This window comes from Phalacrocorax aristotelis, chromosome 23 (assembly GCF_949628215.1).
Source record: "Phalacrocorax aristotelis chromosome 23, bGulAri2.1, whole genome shotgun sequence".
NCBI classification, from domain to species: Eukaryota; Metazoa; Chordata; class Aves; order Suliformes; family Phalacrocoracidae; genus Phalacrocorax; species Phalacrocorax aristotelis.
The window spans coordinates 826,062-847,294 of record NC_134298.1 but is presented as its reverse complement, the minus strand read 5'-3'; the positions used below and the strand labels follow the sequence as shown (position 1 = coordinate 847,294).

The 21,233-nt window shown below is 54.0% G+C and overlaps 2 protein-coding genes across 3 annotated transcripts in view; one reads left to right on the top strand and one right to left on the bottom strand.

Annotated features, from left to right (window-relative positions):
* The window catches only part of LOC142068101 (T cell receptor alpha chain MC.7.G5-like), a 532,408-nt gene that overhangs the window by 233,845 nt on the left and 277,330 nt on the right, over nt 1-21,233 (top strand). The gene's annotated exons all lie outside the window — the stretch shown is intronic.
* Nucleotides 11,776-19,261, bottom strand: LOC142068107 (feather keratin Cos1-1/Cos1-3/Cos2-1-like). 2 transcript variants are annotated; one of them, XM_075117353.1, is made up of 2 exons: nt 19,231-19,261; nt 11,776-12,083 (listed from the first exon to the last, which is right to left on the bottom strand). In XM_075117353.1, exons 1-2 carry the CDS (start codon nt 19,241-19,243, stop codon nt 11,776-11,778), a joined length of 321 nt encoding a protein of 106 aa, XP_074973454.1. In that variant the 5' UTR covers nt 19,244-19,261. The 2 variants fall into 2 exon arrangements, with proteins under 2 accessions (XP_074973454.1, XP_074973453.1); XM_075117352.1 differs by lacking the exon at nt 19,231-19,261 and adding an exon at nt 12,459-12,536 and having other exon boundaries at nt 11,776-12,090.

Here is a 21,233-nt window from a genome sequence, read left to right as displayed (position 1 = left end):
GGAAAGCTTCTGGCCACCCTTGGGACCCTCAGGCAGCAGCCCCAGCCTCTCTTCCTGCCGTCCCTCTCTCCTGCTTCCCTCTCCCTCTGCACAGCAACTGTGCCAGCCTTCAAGGTCATCTTCTGCCGAGCTGCCTCCCAGCACAGCTCCATGCAGAGCAGGAGGAACATCCGTCCCCAGGAGGACACCGTGAACCTCCCCCTGGCCTGCTGCAGTCCCCAGGCTGCTCCCTTGAGGACACCAGTGACCAGGCTCCCCAACCTCAGGACATGCTCAGGAGGGCATTTCTAGGGAGAGACAAAGCAAGGCAGGTCACTGGCTCTGGAGCTGCCTTCCACAGTTCCCAGGAATAGTGTTGGAAAGGGCCTCGAGGCAATGTGTCCCACACTCCCCTTCCTCTGCGAGATGTGAAGGCCCCTCTTTTGCCTCCACTCTGATCAGCCTAGATCAACAGCTTGCTCAGTGACCGCTTGGGAGAGTCCCTGTAGTGCAGGGGCCGCCTCAGCCAGTCCCTCACGTCTCTCCAAGCCAAGCGCTCTTCCCCTTGCAATGTCCCATAAGAAGGAGCTGCAAGCCCAACAGCATGGCGGAGAGGGTACCAGCTGAGATGGCCATTGAGGCAAGGCCTCATCCTGGAGCAAAGGGTGGAGAAGGAGCTCCCTCATGTGGTCCTCAATGCAGGAGGAGGCAAGAGAAGTGGATGAAGGAGCAAGGAGTTGTACTTGCTTTCACAAGGGTTCTGCACTTGCCGAGGTCCACCGGCATCCTTTGTGGAGGTAATAATCTTCTCCGTGCTCATCCCTTAATCAAAGTGTCCCAGCTAATGACGCAGGCTGTGTTTTGATTTCCTGCAGTGCTACCTTTTAATTTTAACCTTTCTACCATGCTGCTTCATTCATGGAGTGCTGGGATGATGAGCCCAAGGATTTCCAGGACAGAAACACATGAGTGTGGGCAGCAGATGCAAACCAAGTGCCAGAGGGTTCCTGTGCAGGCAAACAATGTGAGGCCGAGTCACTCTGGTGGGGTGCCTTGTGTCCCTGTTTGCTAGGAGGGGCTCAGCTGCTTCTAGCCCTGCAGTCCTCAGCCCCACACTCCCAGGCTCCCATCCATTGGGTCATGTCACACCCTTCTCGCTCCCTCCCTCCCTTCTCTCCTCCCTACCTCTTCCCTCCCTGGCCCCAACACACCCACGAGTCCATTTCTCCACACTCACCTCGCAAAGGCCTCAGGCTCTGGGCTGCGGAGAGGCACCCGGAGGGAGGCTCTCATCCTGGTCTTTGCTATCCCCATGAAGTCGGGGGACACTCGTTCCAGCCCCTGAGCTCTGGGACTGGGATGCCTACCACCTCCAGATGCCATGGCCGCTCAGCTGTTCCAGGCTAAGAACGTAGCCGTGCAGACTCAGCCCTGGTGCAGACTCTCCAGGTGGGCTTCCACTTTCTCCTCCTCTGCTGACGGAGGGGTTTTAGCCTTTTCCCACCTCTTCTTCTTTTGGACCTGCCTCCTTGGCTGGGCTGGAAGAAGGAGAGGGTCCAGTTCCCACGTGTCAGCACTCCTGCTTCCTAGCAAACACGACTGCAAGCACAGGGGCTGTTTCCCAGATAACCTCCAGCACGGATGGTGCAGCAGCCCTGGGCAAACCTGGACATTCACCGCAACTCACCCCCGTGGGATGTCTGAGCCAGCCCAGAGTTTCACAACAAGTTTTGGTTGGACTCTTGTTCTCACCTCTTGACATCACCAGTGAATGGAAGGAATTGCACAGCCACGGACACGCAGATGCACGTCAAAAAATGCTCACACCCACACACACAGGGTGCACACACGTGCCCATCCCCAGGGTCACAAAGGTGTTTGTGGTCACAAGCATGCATGTACGCAAATGCACATGGGCGCTTGTACACATATAAGAGTGGAAGCACACCTGTGTACCTGCACAAACACAAACACCTGCACTGAGAACCATGACTGTGGGAGTGATAATCTCCCAATCAACCCTGAACTTGCGCAGGACTTGCTGCTCCAGCTAGATCCCTATGACTTGACAGGGCCTGATGGGCTTCGTCCGAGGGTATTTAAAAAGCTGGCTGATGTCATAGCAAGAACTCTCTCACTGATTTTTGCTCTTGGAAACCTGGGGAGGTCCCAGCTGACTGGAAGCTGGCAAGTGTTGTCCCAGTCTTCAAGAAAGGCAACAGGGAAGACCCCGGCAACGATAACGCCCATCAGTCTCACTTCTCTGCCTGGCAAATTTATGGAGAAGGTTATTCTGGGAATTACTGAAAAACACTGCAAAGACAACGCAGTCATTGGTCCCAGCCAGCATGGGTTCACGAGGGGAAAGTAAGATGTAAGAAAGATGTAAGCTTTTTGGATTTCAGTAAAGCTTTTGATACTGTCTCTCACAGTCTCCTCCTGGACAAACTGTCCAGCATAGAGCTGGATAAACACGTAATGCAGTGGGTGAGCAACTGGCTGACAGGTTGGGCTCACAGGGTCATAGTAAATGGGGTTACATCGGGCTGGTGGCCAGTCACTAGCGGGGTTCTGCAGGGATCCATCTTGTGGCCGGTACTCTTTAGTCTCTTCATTAATGACTTGGATGCAGGACTGGAAGGAATGCCAATTAAGTTTGCTCATCAGCAAACTCAAAAATGGGAGGAGCTGTTGACACTCTCAAGGGCAGAAAACACACGTGAATGAACCCCCAGTTACACTGGAACCCCTGCGCCTGCACACACATTCACCCCAATACTTGCCATCACGTGAGAGTTCACACATGCTTATATGCACTTGCACACTCATACTTGCAGGCAGATATATATGCAAGCTCGTGTACAAACACAGATATATATGTGCTCGTCTGCAGACACAGATGCCCGTACACCGACACGCACAGGCACACTGACAACACACACACACTTACTTGCTCACCTGCAAAAATGTGCATGTGTACAAACATATGCACATGCACACACTGAAGTGCACTTGGTCACACACACACGCACTGGCAGACACTCACCCTCACGGGTGCATTTGCAAATGAACGTACCAATGCGAGCACACAGGCACAAATGCACCCACAGGCACAGACGGATGCCCAGGCACACGAGCAAGCCAAGCCTCCGCACACACTCTCAGAACCAGGGCTCCGCTGGCCAGCTCTCTGCCTCTGTGCCCCTGACAACTTTAAGCAAGTCCTTGAAAGCTCAGTGCTATGAAGGTAAATAGGCACCAGCCATCCCTGGTGGATTTAAGGACAGCAGAGGGCTTTGGGGCCTTTGTGGGTTCGACAAAAGCTGTTCAATTGATTGTGATTTCACTACAGGAGGAGAGAAGGTGCATTGGGGTCCAAGCTGCAGGGCCTTTTTTGAAATTCAGCCCGTTCACCTCCAAAGTCCATGTATGAGAGACAAAAATCAAAGCTAGAGACCATCCCCATTGCTGCAGCTCCGGGCGTTCTCCACTTTGCAAGCCTTGCAAGCTCCAGCCCATCCCTGGTGATGCGTTGTGTATTACTTATTTTGTCCCAGAGACAGGGTGAAAGCTTGGGTACGCCTTGTAGAGACATGTTTGCCAAGACCATGTCTCAGAGGTAGTCAGAAGGAGAAGTGCAGGGCTGCCCAAGGGCTTGAAGGGCTGAGGTCTGCTAAAGACGAGAGCCATCCCCTGACTGGACAGTTCTTTGTCCAGCTGGTTCCCAGGAAGCCTGCATGGCTCGAGCAGCTCACTCAGCTGTTCAAAGTCCATGTTCTTGGGCTTCAGAAGCAGAGAGGGAAACCTGGTGTCTGCAGTGGCAGAGGTCCCTGTCTTGAACTGGCAAGGGATCCCTTCTCCAGGCTTTCCTTGGAGGGGTTTCCAGACAGCACCTCAGTGGTGGTGTCCTGAAGCCCAGGGCAGCACTAGCAGCTAGGGGTTGTCCATTTGGGTTCTTGAAGGGTTGGATGGAGCCTGTCTGCAAAGCAGAGGGCAACAACATGCGGTGTGTTGTGGTTAGGCTGTGTCTGTGCCTCCCCAGCCTCTCTGCCAGTGAGGAAAGCTCTTGGGACATATATGGGTGTGACTTTTTCAGCCAAGTCCAAGCCCAGGCACTTGGGACACAGGAGTGGATACTCAGCAGAAGTAGCCTACCTGCCTGAATTGCTCCTCTGCTTCCCTCAGTATCCACGGATGGTAGTTGCTGGAGGGAAAGGCTCTTGACAGGAGACGTGAGAGCTCCTGTGATTGATTCCCTGGTGAAATTAGCACAGGGAAGGAAAAAAAACCCTTTCTTGCATTGCATCTAGGAACTGCCTGAACCTGGAGCCTGCAATATCAGACTGTTCAGGTACGTGGATCAGACTTTGGTAGCTTATAGGAAGTGGGGCTCGTGGGAGAGATTCCAGCAGAAGCCCCCAAGGCAGTCAGGGGAGCTTGAGGACATGACACACTGAGACAGGAGAACAAGGCTCAAGGCAGACCTTATGGGTGTCTACAGTTATGTGCTGTGAGGGTGAGGAAAAGATGGAGCCAGGCTCTTCCCAAAGGTGCACAGTGGTAGGACGAGAGGCAACAGGCACAATTTGGAACCTGGGAAATACCATTTAGATATTAGAAGCTCCCTTTATTTTAAATATTTTTTTGACCCTGAAAATTGTCAAGTACTGGAATGCACTGTCCACAGATGTTGTGCAGGCTCCGGCCTTGGAAAATTTCAAGACTTGACAGAGACAGCCCTGACCAGCCTCATCTAATGAGACCAGCTCTGAGGCGGGACTTGGAATGGGTGATTTGCAGAGGTCTTGTCCAACCTACACTATGCTATGCAAAGAGTAAAAGTAGTGTGGCAGGTTTGTTTCTTAAAGGCTAGGAGTAAGGAGAGGACAAATGCAGATTCCACTGGTTCTGAGGAAACTGAGAGTGGAAGGGTTATGGCCAAGTGGAAGGACGGCTTGCTTGGGTTTGAGTGTGGGTTTTTCCCCACAACAAGCGTTTCAGAAGCCGTTTTATGAGATGGGATGGGCAGTGTGGCAGGAAACTTCCTTTGTTTGTTCCTGAGATAGCTTTTGGAGATAAAGGGAGAAAGGCCATTGTGCTGGGGGTGCTGAGTGGGGCAGTTGGCGTCTGGAGGGTTTGGGTGCATTGACCATTGTGTTTGTGAGAGCTGCAGCCTTGGGGTGTGCTGACAGGAGCTTGGGGCTAGACACCATGCAGGAGCCAGGAGAGGCCACCCCAGCCAAGGCTTGAGGATGGAGAGAGAGAAGACGCAGGCATCAGGGAAGGAGAGACTCCCAAGATGTTTCACAGGAGGATGTGTCAGAGCGGTTGGTCACCAGGCACAGGCCTATCCCCTTTATACCCTCCACCTAAGGAATGGTAAAGCAGAGAGACACCTTCCAAACAATCCCCACCTACTAAGTCTCCAGTTTTGATGCTCTGCCCTTGTACCAGCAGAGGAACGGCCAAGCCCCACAGAATATCTCGTATGAGGCAGTAGCTGGCTCCAAGCACAGTGGCCGTCTCACCACATCGCTGAACACCACGGGGAAATACAGCCTTCTGTGGCTGGAGGAAGTTGAGGTCTCTGACAGTGCCTTGTCCATCTGTGCTGTGCGTGACACGGTGGTGCAGGGAGCTTCCTTGGCTGTGCAACAAGCCAGGGGAGGGAGGGGAGGGGGTGTGTCTGTGCAAGGCTGAACTCAAGGGAAAGGACCCTCAGCACTATTTCCTCAGTGCAGCCAGAGATCTGCAGGCCATGATCTTGCAGGAGGGTCCCCTGTCAGTGGCCTGAGAGGATGGAGGAAGTGGTGAAAGTGCCTCAGGTTCCCTTGACTCCACCATGGGTTACCTGGTCATTCTGCACAAAGGCTCTGGCGAGGTGATGCGCAATGAAGGACGTTGGGGCTCTTTGTGCAGTGCTTCCTTGCTGCTCCTCTTTGCTTTCTGCATTTTCCTGCTGCACGCTGCTTCTTCAGGGTTTCCTGCAGGCCTGTCTCCTAGAATGCCTGCTCCAGGGTGTGTCCCTCAAGAGGTCAGAGTTCAAAGATGGAAAACATAAATTATGTGCCATGCGGCAATCATCCTTCCTGGGATTAGCTATGATTACAACAATTTTGGAAAAGACTCAGAACTACCCTGTGGACCCTCCAGTTGCTGCGTGGCCATGTGCTGGGATCCGGAGGACCTGCTGTCCCCAGCGCACTCTGCCCACCCTTGGAACCCTCCCCATGCCATACCTCGCGGCCTTCCCCCAGCCCTGCCTCATTTCTTCTGCAGTGGGAGCAGGCTGTACAGCTCGATCCAAGATCTCAGTGGGGGAGCAGACCACCAGGCAGAGGTGGGCAACAGGCCCTGCCAGGAGAAGGGCTGGCCTTGGGGAAAGCTGCCTCGTGGCTGGGGGAAGGCCAGGCATGACAGAGCAGCAGTGGGAGGTTGGGCACTGGCTGCTGCCCTTGGGGTACCCTGTGTGGTGGGATCTGGGGGTGTGTGAGAGGCATGAGGGCCCTGGTGTGTGGCCTGGCCAGGCTGATTTCATCATCAGCCTGGGAGTCACCTCAGCCCTGTGAAGGCAACTGTCTGGGAGGTGGAGGTTGTATAGGATGTATAGGATGTATAGGTAGAATTCCCCTCTTTACAGGCTTGTCATCTGCTGACCTCTCAGAGCCTCCAGCAGCACTGGCCTCCTCACTGGGGGATAGCAGTGGTCAGTTTCCCTCCTGCAGGACATGATCCGAGGCCAAGGGGCCATATCTGAGCAGAGATGCCAGAATGCAAGGCTTGATCTCCACTGGCCGTGGAGGATCTGAGTATGTCATCCTCAGCTCCAAGAGACAGTGACTGGAAGGACCCCACCGCCATCTGTCCCACCCTTCCATTCTGCTGGGAAAGATGAAGAGTCCACTTGTGCCCTCACCTTCTCCCCCTGCCAACAAAGGCAATGCCTTCCATCCTTGGCAACACGAGACAACATCCACCAAGGAAAGGATTATGTGGAGGCAGAGGCTGGGATGCAGAAAACTTTAATGACCCTGAAGGGGAAACGGGTTCAATTCTAGAGGATGCTGCCAGTGCAGGGAGAGCACCAGCGGCTGCTGAAAGTCTGTTCCCATTGCCCATGGTGAAGATTCCGCAGGGCATCCATCTGCCTGTCCCACAGAGGGAGAGGGGTCAGCAGATGCCCCAGGTGGGCTCTGGGAGTTTTAGCTCAGAAGACAAGAAAAAGATGGGAGGGAGTGGAAGGCAGGAGATTTAGAGTGTGGCCATGTTTGAGAGGGCTCCAGCTGCCCTCCTTTTGGGTGGGAGCACTGGATGTTCAGCCTCTCTGAAATCAATGGCCAGGAGCTCTGTCCTCAGTTTAGCAAGAGCTTTTGGGTTCTGGGCAATCCTTGTCCAGGCTGTCACCAGTGGCTTTAGCAGGGGGGGCACCTTCTGCCACAGTAGCGGCTGGTAATGCAGGAGAGGTCAAAGCCCCCGGAGGAGATGGGCACTCCATCACAGCTCAGGATGCTGCCAACAGCAGCGGAGGTGGACGAGCCCACCACGGTGCTCTGTGGGAAGGAGCTGAGGATGGGGCCGGGCAGGGTCACCACCACAGCCGGGGGCTCAATGACGACAGTGGAGTTCTGGCACTGCCTGACACAGGGCTCATTGCAGCTGTTGGCCAGCGGGGTCGGGCCGCAGGGCTGGCATGGCAGGCACTGGCTGTAGCAGGACATGTCTTGGGTCCAGAGATGCACCTGAGAGATAGACCAGAGAAGAATCAAAGCACAGGTACATGTGAGGAGCAGTCTGGCATGAGTCCATCACCAAAGTGAAAGGCACCTGCTGAGCCAGGAGGTAGGAACTGGGCAGTGAGGCAAAAGGGTTTCTTGGCCTTATGCAGACATGGTACTGCAAAGTGTTGCCAGGGCCAACGAGGCTGCTGCCTGCCTCTTAAAAGAAAAGCCCCCTCTACCAAGTTCCAGACACTCTCTGAGTCAGACCACCACCGTTCTTCCCCATCTCAAGCAGCACCGCGACCCAGCATAGGATGGAGGAGCACACATCTGCATACACAGAAAAAGCACCTGAGGAAAGGGCTTCAGACTCACCTGCTTTCCAAGGAGAAGGAGGCAAGAGAAGTGGATGAGAGAGCGAGGAGTTGGGCTGCCTTTTATGGTGGCCCTGACCTGCTCCAGGCCCAGACGTAGCTTCTACGGAAGTGCCAATTTTCTAAGGTGTTCATGATGGACGGAAAACCTCCCAGGTAATGACATGGTCTGGGTGGTTGTTTTCCCAAAGCTGCCTTTTCATTTCCCGGCTTATGCCATGCCCCTTCCCTCACGGAGGCTTCTTCTGAGTGCTGGGATCGAGAGGCCCCAGGATTTCCGGGGCAGGAATGCCACAGTGCTGGTGGAAGAACCAGCTCAAGTGCCGGATGGGTGCAGCGCGGGCAAATGCTGCTGGCCTGGGGTGCACTAGTGGGGTTGCCTGTGGCTGTATTGACTAGAAGGGGCCCAGCTGCTCCCAGCCGTGCAATCTTTGGCTGGTCACCCCAGGGCTTTTCGGTGTGAGGATATGCCATGTCTTTCTTTTTCCCTCCCTCCCTCCCCCGCCTCTCCCAACTTGCTCTGATGATCACCTGTGGTCAGCACTGGGTCAGAACTCTCCAACAAAGTAAGAGAGAGCTGTGTTTTGATCAGACTTTCCACCTGGCTGTTGTGATTGTGAAAGCCTTTGGGAGTGGGGTATGCAGAATCACAGGAACACAGAATCACAGAATGTTAGGGGTTGGCAGGGACCTCTGGAGATCATCTTGTCCAACCCCCCTTCTTGAGCAAGCACACCCAGAGCAGGGGGCACAGGAGCACATCCAGGCAGGGGTATTGAATGTCTCCAGAGAAGGAGGATCCACCATGTCTCTGGGCAGCCTGTTCTACTGCTCATCACCCTCACAGTAAAGGAGGTTTTTTCTCATATTTAAGTGGAACTTCCCATGTTCCAGCCTGTGCCCATTGCCCCTTGTCCTGTCATTGGGCACTACTGAAAAGAGTCCAGTCCCATCGTTCCGACACCCACCCTTTCAATATTTATAAGTATTGATGAGAACCCCCCCTCAGTCTTCTCTTCTCCAGGCTGAACAAACACAAGCCTCTCAGCCTTTCCTCATAAGGGTGATCCTCCACTCCCCTGATCAACTTGGTAGCTCATCCCAGGTGGCACATGGTCCTGTTTGTCCTTACCTTTTCCATGTATCTCGTCACTCGGATGGGAATGGCCTCATCTTTTTCACTGCAGGGAGTGATCAGTCCCTGAGGATCCTGACGTATTTCTTCCTCGGCAAGGTCTCCTTCTTGGAGATCCACAACACCCTCACCATTGTCCCCAAAACACTGGAGATTCTCCTTGTCAGTAGGACAACCGTCTGTGTTTCCTGCTGCCTGGCACAGTTATTTCCCCGGTTATTCCTGGGTACCACTGAGTTTCTGACCTTCTCAGTGATGTCCTTCAACTGCTACATTGCCATCCCCAAACAGCTGTATTACACGACAAAGATCCTCTGCTTCTTTCTATGCTTGTGAGCATGGCTACCGAGTTTTGTGGTCATCATCTCCCAGGTGTCTCTGCTGCTGCTGCAGTGTCTTCTCTGCTCCAGGAACAACACTGACCATTTCTACTGTGATGCTGGGCTCTGCTGAGCCTGGCCTGAGGTGACACAATGCTCATTGAGACCCTTGGCTTTCTGGTGCCCTTCCCCAACATTCAAAGCAGCACTCTGATTTTCAAGTTGGTTTTCTTCATCTGTATCATCCTTGCAATTCTCCATATATTCCCTTGTCTTTCAGCCATCAGAAGGCATTATCTGCTCGTACATCTGTCACGGTTCAGCCCCAGCCGGCAACTAACCACCACGCAGCTGCTCGCTCAGTCCCCCGCACCCTTGTGGGACGTGGAAGAGAATCAGAAGAGGAAAAGCAAAAAAAAAAAAATCAAGTTGTGGTTTGAGGTAAGAACAGTTTAATAATTAAAATAAAACAATAATGATAATAATAATGATTATGATAACAACAGTAATGATAATATAATAAAAAGGAAAAGGGAAAAAAGGGAAAAAATCAAAACCACAAACAATATAATCACTCACCACCTGCCAACCGATGCTGCCCGTCCCTGAGCCGCAACGGCTGCCTCCCTCCCACGGCCAGCCCCTCCCAGATAACATACTGGCCATGATGTTACGTGATATGGAATAGCCCTTTGGCCAGTTTGAATCTGCTCTCTCAGCTGTGCCCCCTCCCCTCACAGCTTCTTGTGCACCCGGCAGAGCAGGGGAAGCTGGAAAAGTCCTTGACTAGTACAAGCACTACCCAGCAACAACCAAAACATCAGTGTGTTATCAACATTATTTTCACACTAAGTCCCAAGCACAGCACTGTACCAGCTACAGTGAAGAAAACTAACTCTGTCCCACATAAAAACATGACAATGACCATAATTCCCTCCTGATGGACGATATTGACATGGGGATTTCTGTTCTTCCGCTCGTATGCTTTTGTCACAACATCTGATTTTACATGAAGGAATTACAATATGAGATTTCAGTGGCTGCCAGGTGACATTTCCACTGATCACAAGGCATGAAATTTACATGGAAAAATATCCTCTACCCCCAGAATGGCAGCCAATTCCTCAGAACAAACTCTCTGGGGGGACCAATGAAGCAGTCAAGAGCTTTGAGGCTCACATGCAGCTTTCATGGGAAGTGCACCCGGTACCCTCATCCTTGCTGATCTTCACATTCTCCTGCCTGCTGCGTATCAGAGCAATTCGATCTCCCTCAGAAATACATCATTTCACCATCCCCATTTCTGTGCTGACTACCCTCAGCTCCCACAGGCTTACCTCCATTCTCCAGCCTCAACATACTCAGTGGCATGGGCGAATTTCCCCTCTGCTGATGCTCATGCCTGCCAGGCATGGCCCCATGATCGGTGGGGGAGAGGAGAGAAAGGTGGAGTAGCAGCTGTGGGCCATCCTAAAGGCTGTTCCCTGCTTTACCACTCCTCTCATTCTGCAAAGCCAATCATCTTCGGGAGCCCCACACCCACCTCCTGCCAACCCAGCACAGCTCTGGCCATAGCAAGACAAATGCCCTTCCTCAGGGGGCTCATGGGGCTTCTGAGCCCTCAGGGCCTCCTGCCTTGCTGGGCATTTGTGGGCAGAGACACAGCAGGGCAAGGCCTGATGGTCACCGGCAGCAAAGCAGCCAGAAATGTCTTCCTCAGGACCAAGGGATGGTGCCCAAAAGTGGAGCCACTGCGGCATGTCCCAACCTCCCAATCCTCTCTGAAGGAACAAGGGTGTCCTTGTGCCCTCACCCCTTTCCACCACAGAACAACACCCCTCTGCTTTGGCAGCTTGGAGAGTGTCCACAGAGGGAAGGACCACATGGAGGCAAGGCTTGAATGCGGCACAACTTTAATGAGTCCAGAGGGGGAAGCAAAGTCACTCTGAGTGGAGGACAGCGATGCAGGGAGCCCCAGAGGCAGCCGAGAGTGTGCGGTCGCTGGCCATGGAGAAGTCCCTTCACAAAGTCTTTCTGCCTGCCCCATAGACGGAGAGGAGACAGATGGTCCCCACCAGGCTGGCCTTTGTGGGGCCTTGCTGCCAAGGGGAACCAAAGCCAACAAAGTAAAGGGAGGCAAAGGCAAGGTCGCTGAGATGTGCTGAAAACACAATCCAGGAGAGCAATTCTCTGCCCAGCACCATATTCTGAGTCCCTCAGGCTGTCTCCCTGGGGCTTTCCCAGCATCTTTAGCAGGGAGGGCACCTTCTGCCACAGTAGCGGCTGGTAATGCAGGAGAGGTCAAAGCCCCCGGAGGAGATGGGCACTCCATCACAGCTCAGGATGCTGCCAACAGCAGCGGAGGTGGACGAGCCCACCACGGTGCTCTGTGGGAAGGAGCTGAGGATGGGGCCGGGCAGGGTCACCACCACAGCCGGGGGCTCAATGACGACAGTGGAGTTCTGGCACTGCCTGACACAGGGCTCATTGCAGCTGTTGGCCAGCGGGGTCGGGCCGCAGGGCCGGCATGGCAGGCACTGGCTGTAGCAGGACATGTCTCTGGGCTGGAGGTGCACCTGGCAGACAAGGCAGGGAGGAAGCAGAGCACAAGGATGGGTGAGGTGCAGCCTATTTCCCTGTCACAAAAGAGGCAAGGTACTACTGTGCGAGGACCTGAAAGCGGTGCCAGAAACCACACAGTATTCCTTCCCCTACAAATGACAGCCTTGCCCACGGATGCCCTCTCCTAACTTGTAAACCAATGCCCCCTCTGACATGTCCCAGCCTCTCTCTAGCAGGCTTCCTCCCCACTTCTCTCTCCCGTGGCATGATGCTCCAAAGCCTGAGCACAGGCCAGAGCCAGTAGCAGCTCAAGTGTCCATCAAGGAGAGATTTCACTTTGGAAGAGGAGAAGAAGGGGCTCAGGACTCACCTGTTCCCAAGGAGAAGGAGGCAAGAGAAGTGGATGAGAGAGCGGGGACTTGCTCTGGCTTTTATATCTGCCCTTCATTGCCGCAGGAACACAGGCACCCTTTGCAGAGGTAACAATTTCCTGACAAGCTCATCTTCAATGCAGACTGTCACAGCTAATGATATGGGCTGTGCTGTGATTTCCAACACTGCTGCCTTTTCATTGCCAGGTATAGAGCATGCCCATTCCCCACTGAAGGCTTCTTGTGAGTGCTGGGATGAAAGGCCCCAGAATTTCTAGGGCAGGAATGCAGCAGTGCTGGCAGAACTCAGTTCAAGTGCTGGACGGGTCGAGAGCAGGCAAGTGAAGTCAGCCTGGGTCACTCTGGTGGGGCTGTTTGAAGCACTGTTCTCAGGAATAAGCTCCAGCATTCCTCAGCTGGACACTCAAGGGTTCCTGTGCATGAGGATGTACCCTGTCCTTCTCTTTCCCTCCCGCATCAGCTCACCTCAATGGTCACTCTTTTTACCTTCCCAGGTGTGTGGCTTGTTCTGCTTGGTTTTGACCCCATCCGGTGTAACAGCACCCTCAGGAAAAATTTCTGGCCCATTTTGACTAGTCCCCACTCTGTGCAGCCTGGGAGTGCACAAACAATGCCATGGGCATTCCCAGGGCCTCGTCCTGCCCCAGAATGCTCTACCATTGCTGCAGTTGTCCCCACGTGTTCTCACCAGAGGCCATGGTTGCATCTCTGCCTACCTGTCTCCTTGTCTTCGTGTGCAGCTGTGTTGTATAAACACATGTCAGAGCTCAACTCCGCGCATGATTCCACACCGATGTGCATGAATATGCATGTGTGTGTCCTTGTGTGTCAACCATCAGGAGGGAATATGCTGCTCGCAGCGGAGACACTCTCCACTGCTCTCTCCACTAGCACCACAGAGCAGCTGGTTCCCAGGGTCAGAAGGACCCTGAGTGCATTTCAACAGCGATGGCACCTGCCAACCATGGGCTGGCCATCCCTGAGTGGATCTGCTTTCACTACATATCAGTGGTGTCTGGTATGGAACGCAGACCCCTCTCGTGTCCAAGCCAAGGCCAAATGTACTTGTGCACCTCATCGGCATGATGCTGTGTCAGGCAGAGGCTGAGACCTTGCACCAAACAGGGACTGAATGAAAGGACCCAGGAGCCTGACGTTGCTGTGTTCTGAGTAGAAGGGACAGACCCTGTGGCTGAGTGTCCAGAAGAGACCCTCTTTCCAACAATGGCCCTGTGGAGAAGGAAAGGGCAGAGGACATTCCGACTGGAGACCAGAGGGAAATTTTTCACACTGAGAACAGTCAACCGTTGGAATAATCTCCCCAAGGAAGTGGTTGACTCTGCCATGTTAGACACTTTCAAGAGTCGTCTGTACAGGGTGCTGGTCCGTCTTGTTTAGACTCTCCTCTTCTTAGAAAGGTTGGACTAGATGATCCCTGAGGTCCCTTCAACCTGTGATTCTGGGATTCTGGGATTCGGTGACATGTGTGTCTGTAGTTTAGAAGGACTTTTGACACCCTCTCCCATTCTTCCTTTACAAACAAACTGGCATTGAATGAGTTCATTAGGAGCATGATAAGGCAGGTGGAAAATTGGCTGGACTACCAGGCTCAAAGAGTTGTGACCATGAAGCAATGGGCTGACTGGAAGCTCATGAAGGCCAGAAAGAGCAAGGACAAGGTTTTGCATGTGATGGAGGAACCGGCCCATGCAGTCATGCACGCTGGGGGCTGCCTGCCTAGGAAGCAGATCCACAGAAGAGGATGTGTGGTTGTAGGAGAGACCCAGCTGAACATGAGACCACAGTGTGCCCTTGAGGTAAACAGGACCAACCACTGCCGTACTGGGCTGTGTTAGTCAAAGTGTTGCTAATAGGTCCAGGAAGGTCATCCTGGCCCTCTGGCCCTTGGGAGACCATATGTGGAGTACTGCATGCAGGTTGGGGTCCCCTCTCAAGAAGGATATCCACATACTGAAGTGAGTCCAACAAAGGCCACCAGGGCGGGTAGGGGGTTGGCAATGTGAGAGGAGAAGAGCCTGAGCGAGCTGGGTCGGACCATCTTGGAGAAGGGAAGTCTCAGGGGAGACCTTGCTTTCTGCAACTGCTTCTTCAGAGGAGACAGGGAAGATGGACATGGACTCAGATTCAGGCCACAGGGAGTACCTTCTTAGAGTGGAGGCAACGGACAGCAGCTGGGACATGGAGACATCTGATTAAGCAGTAGCTTAAAAGAAGTAACAAGAACTGGAATGGGTTTCCCAGAGAGGCTGTGCAATCTCCACCCTGGGAGCTGTTCAAGGCATGACTGACTGTGACCTTGAGCAACCTGCTCTAATGGGATTGGTTCTGAGTAGGAGATTGACCTAGACGACCTCTGGAGGTGCCTTCTCACCTACATTCAGACTGTGTAACTCCCACCTTGCCCCTGCCACCCCTGACCCCAGCACACCCATGGGCACAGGTGTCCTCACAGACACTTTGCCTCAACACAACTTCTAGGCAGTGTGCTGGGACTGCAGAGAGGCAGCCGAGGCAGGCTCTCAGCCTCCTCACTGCCATGCGCAGGAAATCAGTGGCTGGTGTTGCCAGCCCCTGAGCTCGGAGGCAGCTCTGGGAAGCTGGTCCATCTCCTGGCTCAGGGCCCTGCAGCTCCCCCAGGCCGTGCCTGGCGCTGTGCGGGGTTATTGTTGCGGGGGAGTCCTTGCTCACCAGGAGGACGGGGAGAGTCCATTTCCCAGGAGAGAAACCTCTGCCCGTGCAGAGCCACTGAGCGCTGCGGGGCCGGGCGAGACCCCGAGCGGCGCCGGCGCAGGGCGCAGCCCCGGGGCGGAGCTGGCGGCGGCGGAGGGGACGAGGAGAGAAGAGGAGGGGGAGAGGAGGCGGCGCGGCCGGAGCAGAGAGCCGGGGCTGGCGGGGCGCAGCGAGGCGCGGGCGGCGGAGCGGCGGGATGCGGCGGTGCCGGGGCGCAGGGCTGGCGGGGCTGGCCGCCGTGCTCCTGGGTGCGCGGGGCTGGCGGCGGTGGGTGGGGGCCGGGGCGGTGCCCGGGCTCTTCCCCAGGGCGCCCAGCGCCAACTCTTCCCACTCCCTACCTCTCTGCCACCTCTTCGTTCCCCTTTCCAAAGCCTCCAAGTCCCCTTTCCTATTCTCCGAATTGCTTGCCCAGAATATAGCCTTCTGTCCTTCACTGTAACAACCCCTCTCCCTGTCTAATCCTCCTCCCTTCCTCCATCCACCCATTTTTTCACCCCTCTCTCCATGAACCTACCATCTCTGTCCTCTCATCCTATTCTCTGAGACCCCTCTCTCATCTATTGCTCTGCCTCCTTCATATCTGTAGGTTCAGGGCTGTTTCCCTGCACTGCGCCGTTATTCCATACATCCTCTGGCCTCCCTGTGAATTCAGCATTTTATTGCTCTGGATTCAGCCCTCCGTCCTTCAGTGTAACACACCCACCTCTCCTGTCCCCTCTCCCCCTCACCATCCTTCCATATATCCATCCATCCATGTGACTTGCGCCTGACTTGCATACTGTGTCTCCATGCCTCTATTTCAAATTCTGTCCTAGAGGATTTCGCTCGCTCCACACACCCACACCTGGATCATGGTCATATGTCCCCATCCATTCCGGACTGGTACTGTCTCCCTGTTGCTCCTTCCAATGATTTCTCTGAGAAAAGAGCCATTGGAGCTGGGCGATCTTTGACAACCCTTGTCCTTTCCTTCTCTTTTCTTGGCAGTGGCTGCTGGCAGAGCCCAGGTGCAGCAGGAGCCGTCGGCAGAGACCACCGAGGACACCGGCATCAACATCACCTGCTCACACCCCAACATACAGACCGCCGACTCTATCCACTGGTACCGTCAGCTCCCGGGCCGAGCCCCCGCATTCATCGCGCTCACTTTTAAAGAGGCCAAAGAGCTGCGGGACCCCGCGGGGCGGCTGTGGGTGGCCCCAGACCGCCGGTCCAGCGTCCTGCGGCTCGCCCGGCCCCGGCGCGGGGACGCGGCGGTGTATTACTGCGCCGTGGGAGACACGGGGAGAGGAGCCGGGGCTGCGGCCGGGCACGAACCGGCGCGGGCGGGGCCGGGCGTGTGGGGCGGGGGCGGGGGGACGGCCCCGGGCGGGCCCGCCAGGGGGCGCTGCCGCTCCGCCCGCCGGCCCCGTGCTTGGGGCAGCGGAAGCTGACGGTGTCACAGCGTTAGTGCCTGCGCGGATTCTAACGCGCAGGTACCGCGTCACCCACAGGTACCGCGCGCCGCCACTGGAACAGAGTGTTGTCGCTAAGAGTGGAAAAGAGTTTAGACCGTTCCACCAGTGGCAAAAGGAGACGTGCGGATAGATACGCATGGTGTCATGTCTCCTGTAAAGGAGGCCCCTCCAGTGCCCCAACACTGAAAGGTTTTTTTTAAGGAGACTGACCTTGAATTTGCACCAGAAGAAAGACAACTTCAACCCCAAACTCCCCAGGAACTTCCATAACACTGTGTGTATTTATTAATCACGTTTAGACCACATTTGGAGACAGTCTTGGAAGCTTTGGTGATGGAAATCCTTTGGATTATATAGAATCAGAAAATACCAAAGCAAGTAACGCTAATTTCAGTCCCTATACCTGCAGCATAGCCTTGGGGAACTGAATAAATCTATCTTTAGTTCAGATTCCCCGAATGCTGTCTGGGAATATTAAGGCTTGTTAGCTGCTGCAGAGAAGCATAATGAATTCTAAACTAATAAAGTACCTGGATGCATAAACAAGCAGGTACAGCCAAGCCAGACAATGTGTAAGGGAAGGTGAGAGAAGAGACACAAGCACGAAGGAAGGAGAGGCTCCCAGGGGTGTGGCCCTGGGCTCAGCAAGAATGCTTGCACGTTGAGGGCTGCGCCTCTGTTTCTCCTCTCATTTGCAATGCCAAAGTCCTAATGTTGGTGTAGATGTCTTATGTCTGCTGTGGAGTCCAAGAAGACAGATCCACCTCAGGAGCCCCTTGGAGGGTAAGCTTCAGCGAGAGCCCCTGGCAGCTGCACAGCAGGGTTCATCCCCTCTTTCTTATGTCTTGGGGGAGGGGCATTGTTCCCAGCCAGATGAAGAATAATGCTCCATTTCTCCCTAAGTCTCTCTTGTGAGCCACCTCCTGTCACCGTGGGAGATCTCAGCTGTCTCTGTGGTCCCATATTTCTCCTTTCCATTCAAAATTAGGAGATCCTGTCAATGCTGCTGCAGGGACTTTAAACCTCGCATCCCACGGACATTGTTAGGGTCCTCTAGTCTGTCTCCTGGCAGGCACAGACCTGCTGTGGGCTCCAGTTTCCACGTAAATACCTGTAAGGAGGCTGTGAAGAAGGCAGAGCCAGGCTCTTCTCCCTGATGCCCGTGGCAGGAATAGCGGCACAGGGCACAAAGTGAATTAAAGGAAGCTCTGTCTGAACACCAGGAAACCCCTTTTCACTGTGACACTGAGGGAGCAATGACACAGGACTCCCAGAGATGGTGTACAGTGTCCATCCTGATAGGCACTGAAAAGCTCTCTGGACATTGTCCAGGACATGTTGTGAGCAGAGGCACAAGAGTGAAGGAAGGAGAGACTCCCAGGGAAGTGGTCCTGAGGTCAGCCAGGGTGTTTTAATGTTGAGCTCTTTAATGTGAGCTCTTTCTCCTCTCAGTAGAAGTGCATAAATGCTCATCTTCCTGTACGTGTGGGCAGAGTGGCCAGGGCCCCCCTGTTGTGGAAGTGCTGAGAATGCCCTTGGCTGAGGGAGCCACAGGTGTTGCTGCTGGAGGAGGGACAAAGCCAGAAGGAGCATTTCAGGCACAGGAAGACCAGGCCATTTCTCTTCCCCGCTTCTTCCTTTGCTCCCCCAACAGAGTCGTTACCAGCAGCTCTGTTATCTCGGGGCTGGGAGGTGCCTTTGTGACACTCTCTCACTCAACAAACAGGCAAGTCGGTCTCAGCATGCAGCTCCAATACCTCATCCTGATTGCCTTTCTGGGGCAGCTGCTGGGTAAGTCCTGCCTTTTCATAAATGAATACTTCCTCCTTCCTTGTGGAAACTCTCACCAGCCTTATCAGGTCCATGCATGGAAATTCTCTTGAATAAGAGGAAAAGACTGGGAAATGTCACCTCGCATTTGTAGTTTTGCACCAGTTGTTTTGAGATGGTCTTACTGTTGGCAAGGACAGGAGAAGAGATGAGAGAGAAGATACCTCAGACCCCTGCTCCTTCTTTTCTTTCCCCTTCAGTCCATCTCTCTCTGCCTCTCTTTTTCTCATCCACCTGCCTCTGCAGCCTCAGGTTTCTCCCATTCCAACACAAATTAGCAGATCCTGCCAAAGCTGCCACAGGGATGTTAAATGTGTCACCTGGCTGTGGCTCTTTGCTGCTTGTCATGGCCTCCGGTTTTCTCCTGGTTGTCAACTCAGCCTGGGATCCCTCTTTCTACCGAGGGAGCTCGGAGCCCTCAGATGTGAGAGGGATGGGGAAGAAGGATGAATCTTTTTATCTTAGCTCCATGGGCCCCTCAACCTGCTGGAGGGGTGCTGGTGCAAGCATGCAATGATCAGGCATGACAGGCAGTTCCCTGGTCCTCTGGGCAGTCAGAGACCAGGCAGGAGGAGCAGGGACACAGCACAGCTCTCCTCAGGGTCCATGCCGGGATGAGAGCTCTGATCTCCTGCCCAAAGCTACTCTCCACATGGCTGTACTCAGGCCTCAGGGTTTTCCTGCAGGGCAAGGGACAGGGAACCTCCTCCACCAGGGCTTTGCATCCACTCCTGGGTTGCTACCCATAGCCTTTCCCACAGCAGAGCTGCTGACCTTCACCTTTCTTCCAGGCACCATGGGGCAGACCACCGTCACCCAGCAAGAAGGACAAGTCACAGTAAAGCAGAGAGGCACCTTCCAAACAACCTGCACATACCAGACGTCCTACTTTAATGGCTTGCTGTGGTACCAGCAGAGGAAAGGCCAAGCTCCCCAGCTGGTCTCGTATCAGGCAAGATCAGGCTCCAAGCCAAACGGCCGCCTCACCACATCGCTGAACACCACAGAGAAATACAGCCTCCTGGAGCTGGAGGAAGTCGAGGTCTCTGACAGTGCCTTGTACCTCTGTGCTGTGCAAGACACCGTGGTGCAGGGAGCTTCCTTGGCTGTGCCACAAGCCAGGGGAGGGAGGGGATGTGCCTGTGCACGGCTGAGCTTGGCGGAAGGGGCCCTCAGCTCTCTCCTGGCAGTGCTGTTTCCCCATTGCACCCTGAGCTCTGCAGGGCAAGATCCTCTTTCTGAAAGGGGCCGGTGTCCGTGCCTGTGGAGATGGCTGAAGGTGGCTGTAGGGCAGAGCCTGCTGGCAACCAGGATGCCAGGGGCTTGTTCTCAGCCCCTCACACTCAGTGTTAGTGAATTCCTGCAAACCAGTTCCTAAGGAGGAAGTTTAAGCACTGACCAGCCCTACCCAGGGGCCCCTAGAGGGCCTTTGACAGGAATTTCTGGGGTTTGTTGCTCTTTTCAATAAGTAAATACTGACACTGGATTTGAGTCAAGTCATCAGGTTCATCCAGGTGTTCAGCCAGTTCAAGTGCAAAGGCTGTGCCTGAAGGGCAGAGCAAAGCACACAGAACAGCCACAGTTGCCAAATCCTCCAGGTTTCTCCACATTTGCAGCCAATAAGTGAAGAGACCAACACACAAGTGAAGGCTTCCAACCCCCTGATCTCCTTACAGGCTCCTGAGGGTGAAATCCCTAAGAGAATGGAATGTTTGGCACTGCCTGCTAAAGCCATACCGAGGAACTATGGGAGCCTGGCAAAACAGAGGTTGAGGGCCGGAGACAGAAACTGAGAGATAGAGAAGCACTTGTTTTACGATTATATCCTTGAGGAGAGCTGAGACACTGACCAAAGCAAACATCCCACCTCAGAAGATGCTGAGAACAGGCTGATAACTTCTGTAGTCAAGGAGAACAACTAATTGGGATGTAGATAAGAACTAAAACAAAGTGCCCAGCAGGGGAACTCTCCTTGTGATTATACTGAAAATCAGGCCCACAGGCCAGGAACCACCCCCGCTCCTAGTAAGTCCCTTAACCTATGAGCAGGTGCAGTACATTAAAGTGAGCTGTACTGTTACATCAAAGGGAGAAAGAAATTAACCCATTATTAGCTGAGGCGTGTGAATATTAGCTGCGATTGACATTTTTAACTGTATAAATGCCTAGCAGTTTCTCGGTGCGGTGTGCTAGCTTTGTGGGTTACCACCTAGCACCAATCCTTGCACAAAAGTGACTTGAATAAAATACCGCCGCCCTGTGTGTCGTTTGGCGTTTTGCACACCGGGTTGAACGAACCTGCTTTTCAGGATAACAAGGGGAGCGATCTATGATCATCCGCAGCTCCTACACAGGGAGCGGTGTTGTAGTGATGAGCTGGCACGGCAGCAGGGGACTGTGTGTCTGGGACAAGCCAGACTTGCAGCAGGCTGCTGCAGGGCAAGTTTTACGTTACCCCTTGAGGTGAATTAAACACACATCTTTGCTTAAATAATTGAAAAAGATAAGTAATGAACACTAGATTGGACAGACTCCTACGACCATAAGCAGTTCTACAAGGAGTGTGCAAAGGTGTGTCAGGAGCCAATTCCTTACATACACTGGCAGCAGCAGCAGTCCTGTGAGCAGTTCCATGGGATGCCTCAGCCTGACATTGGGTCTATCCTCCAGCACCAGCTCTGCTGCCCAAAGGTGGCCACTGAGCATCACACTCCA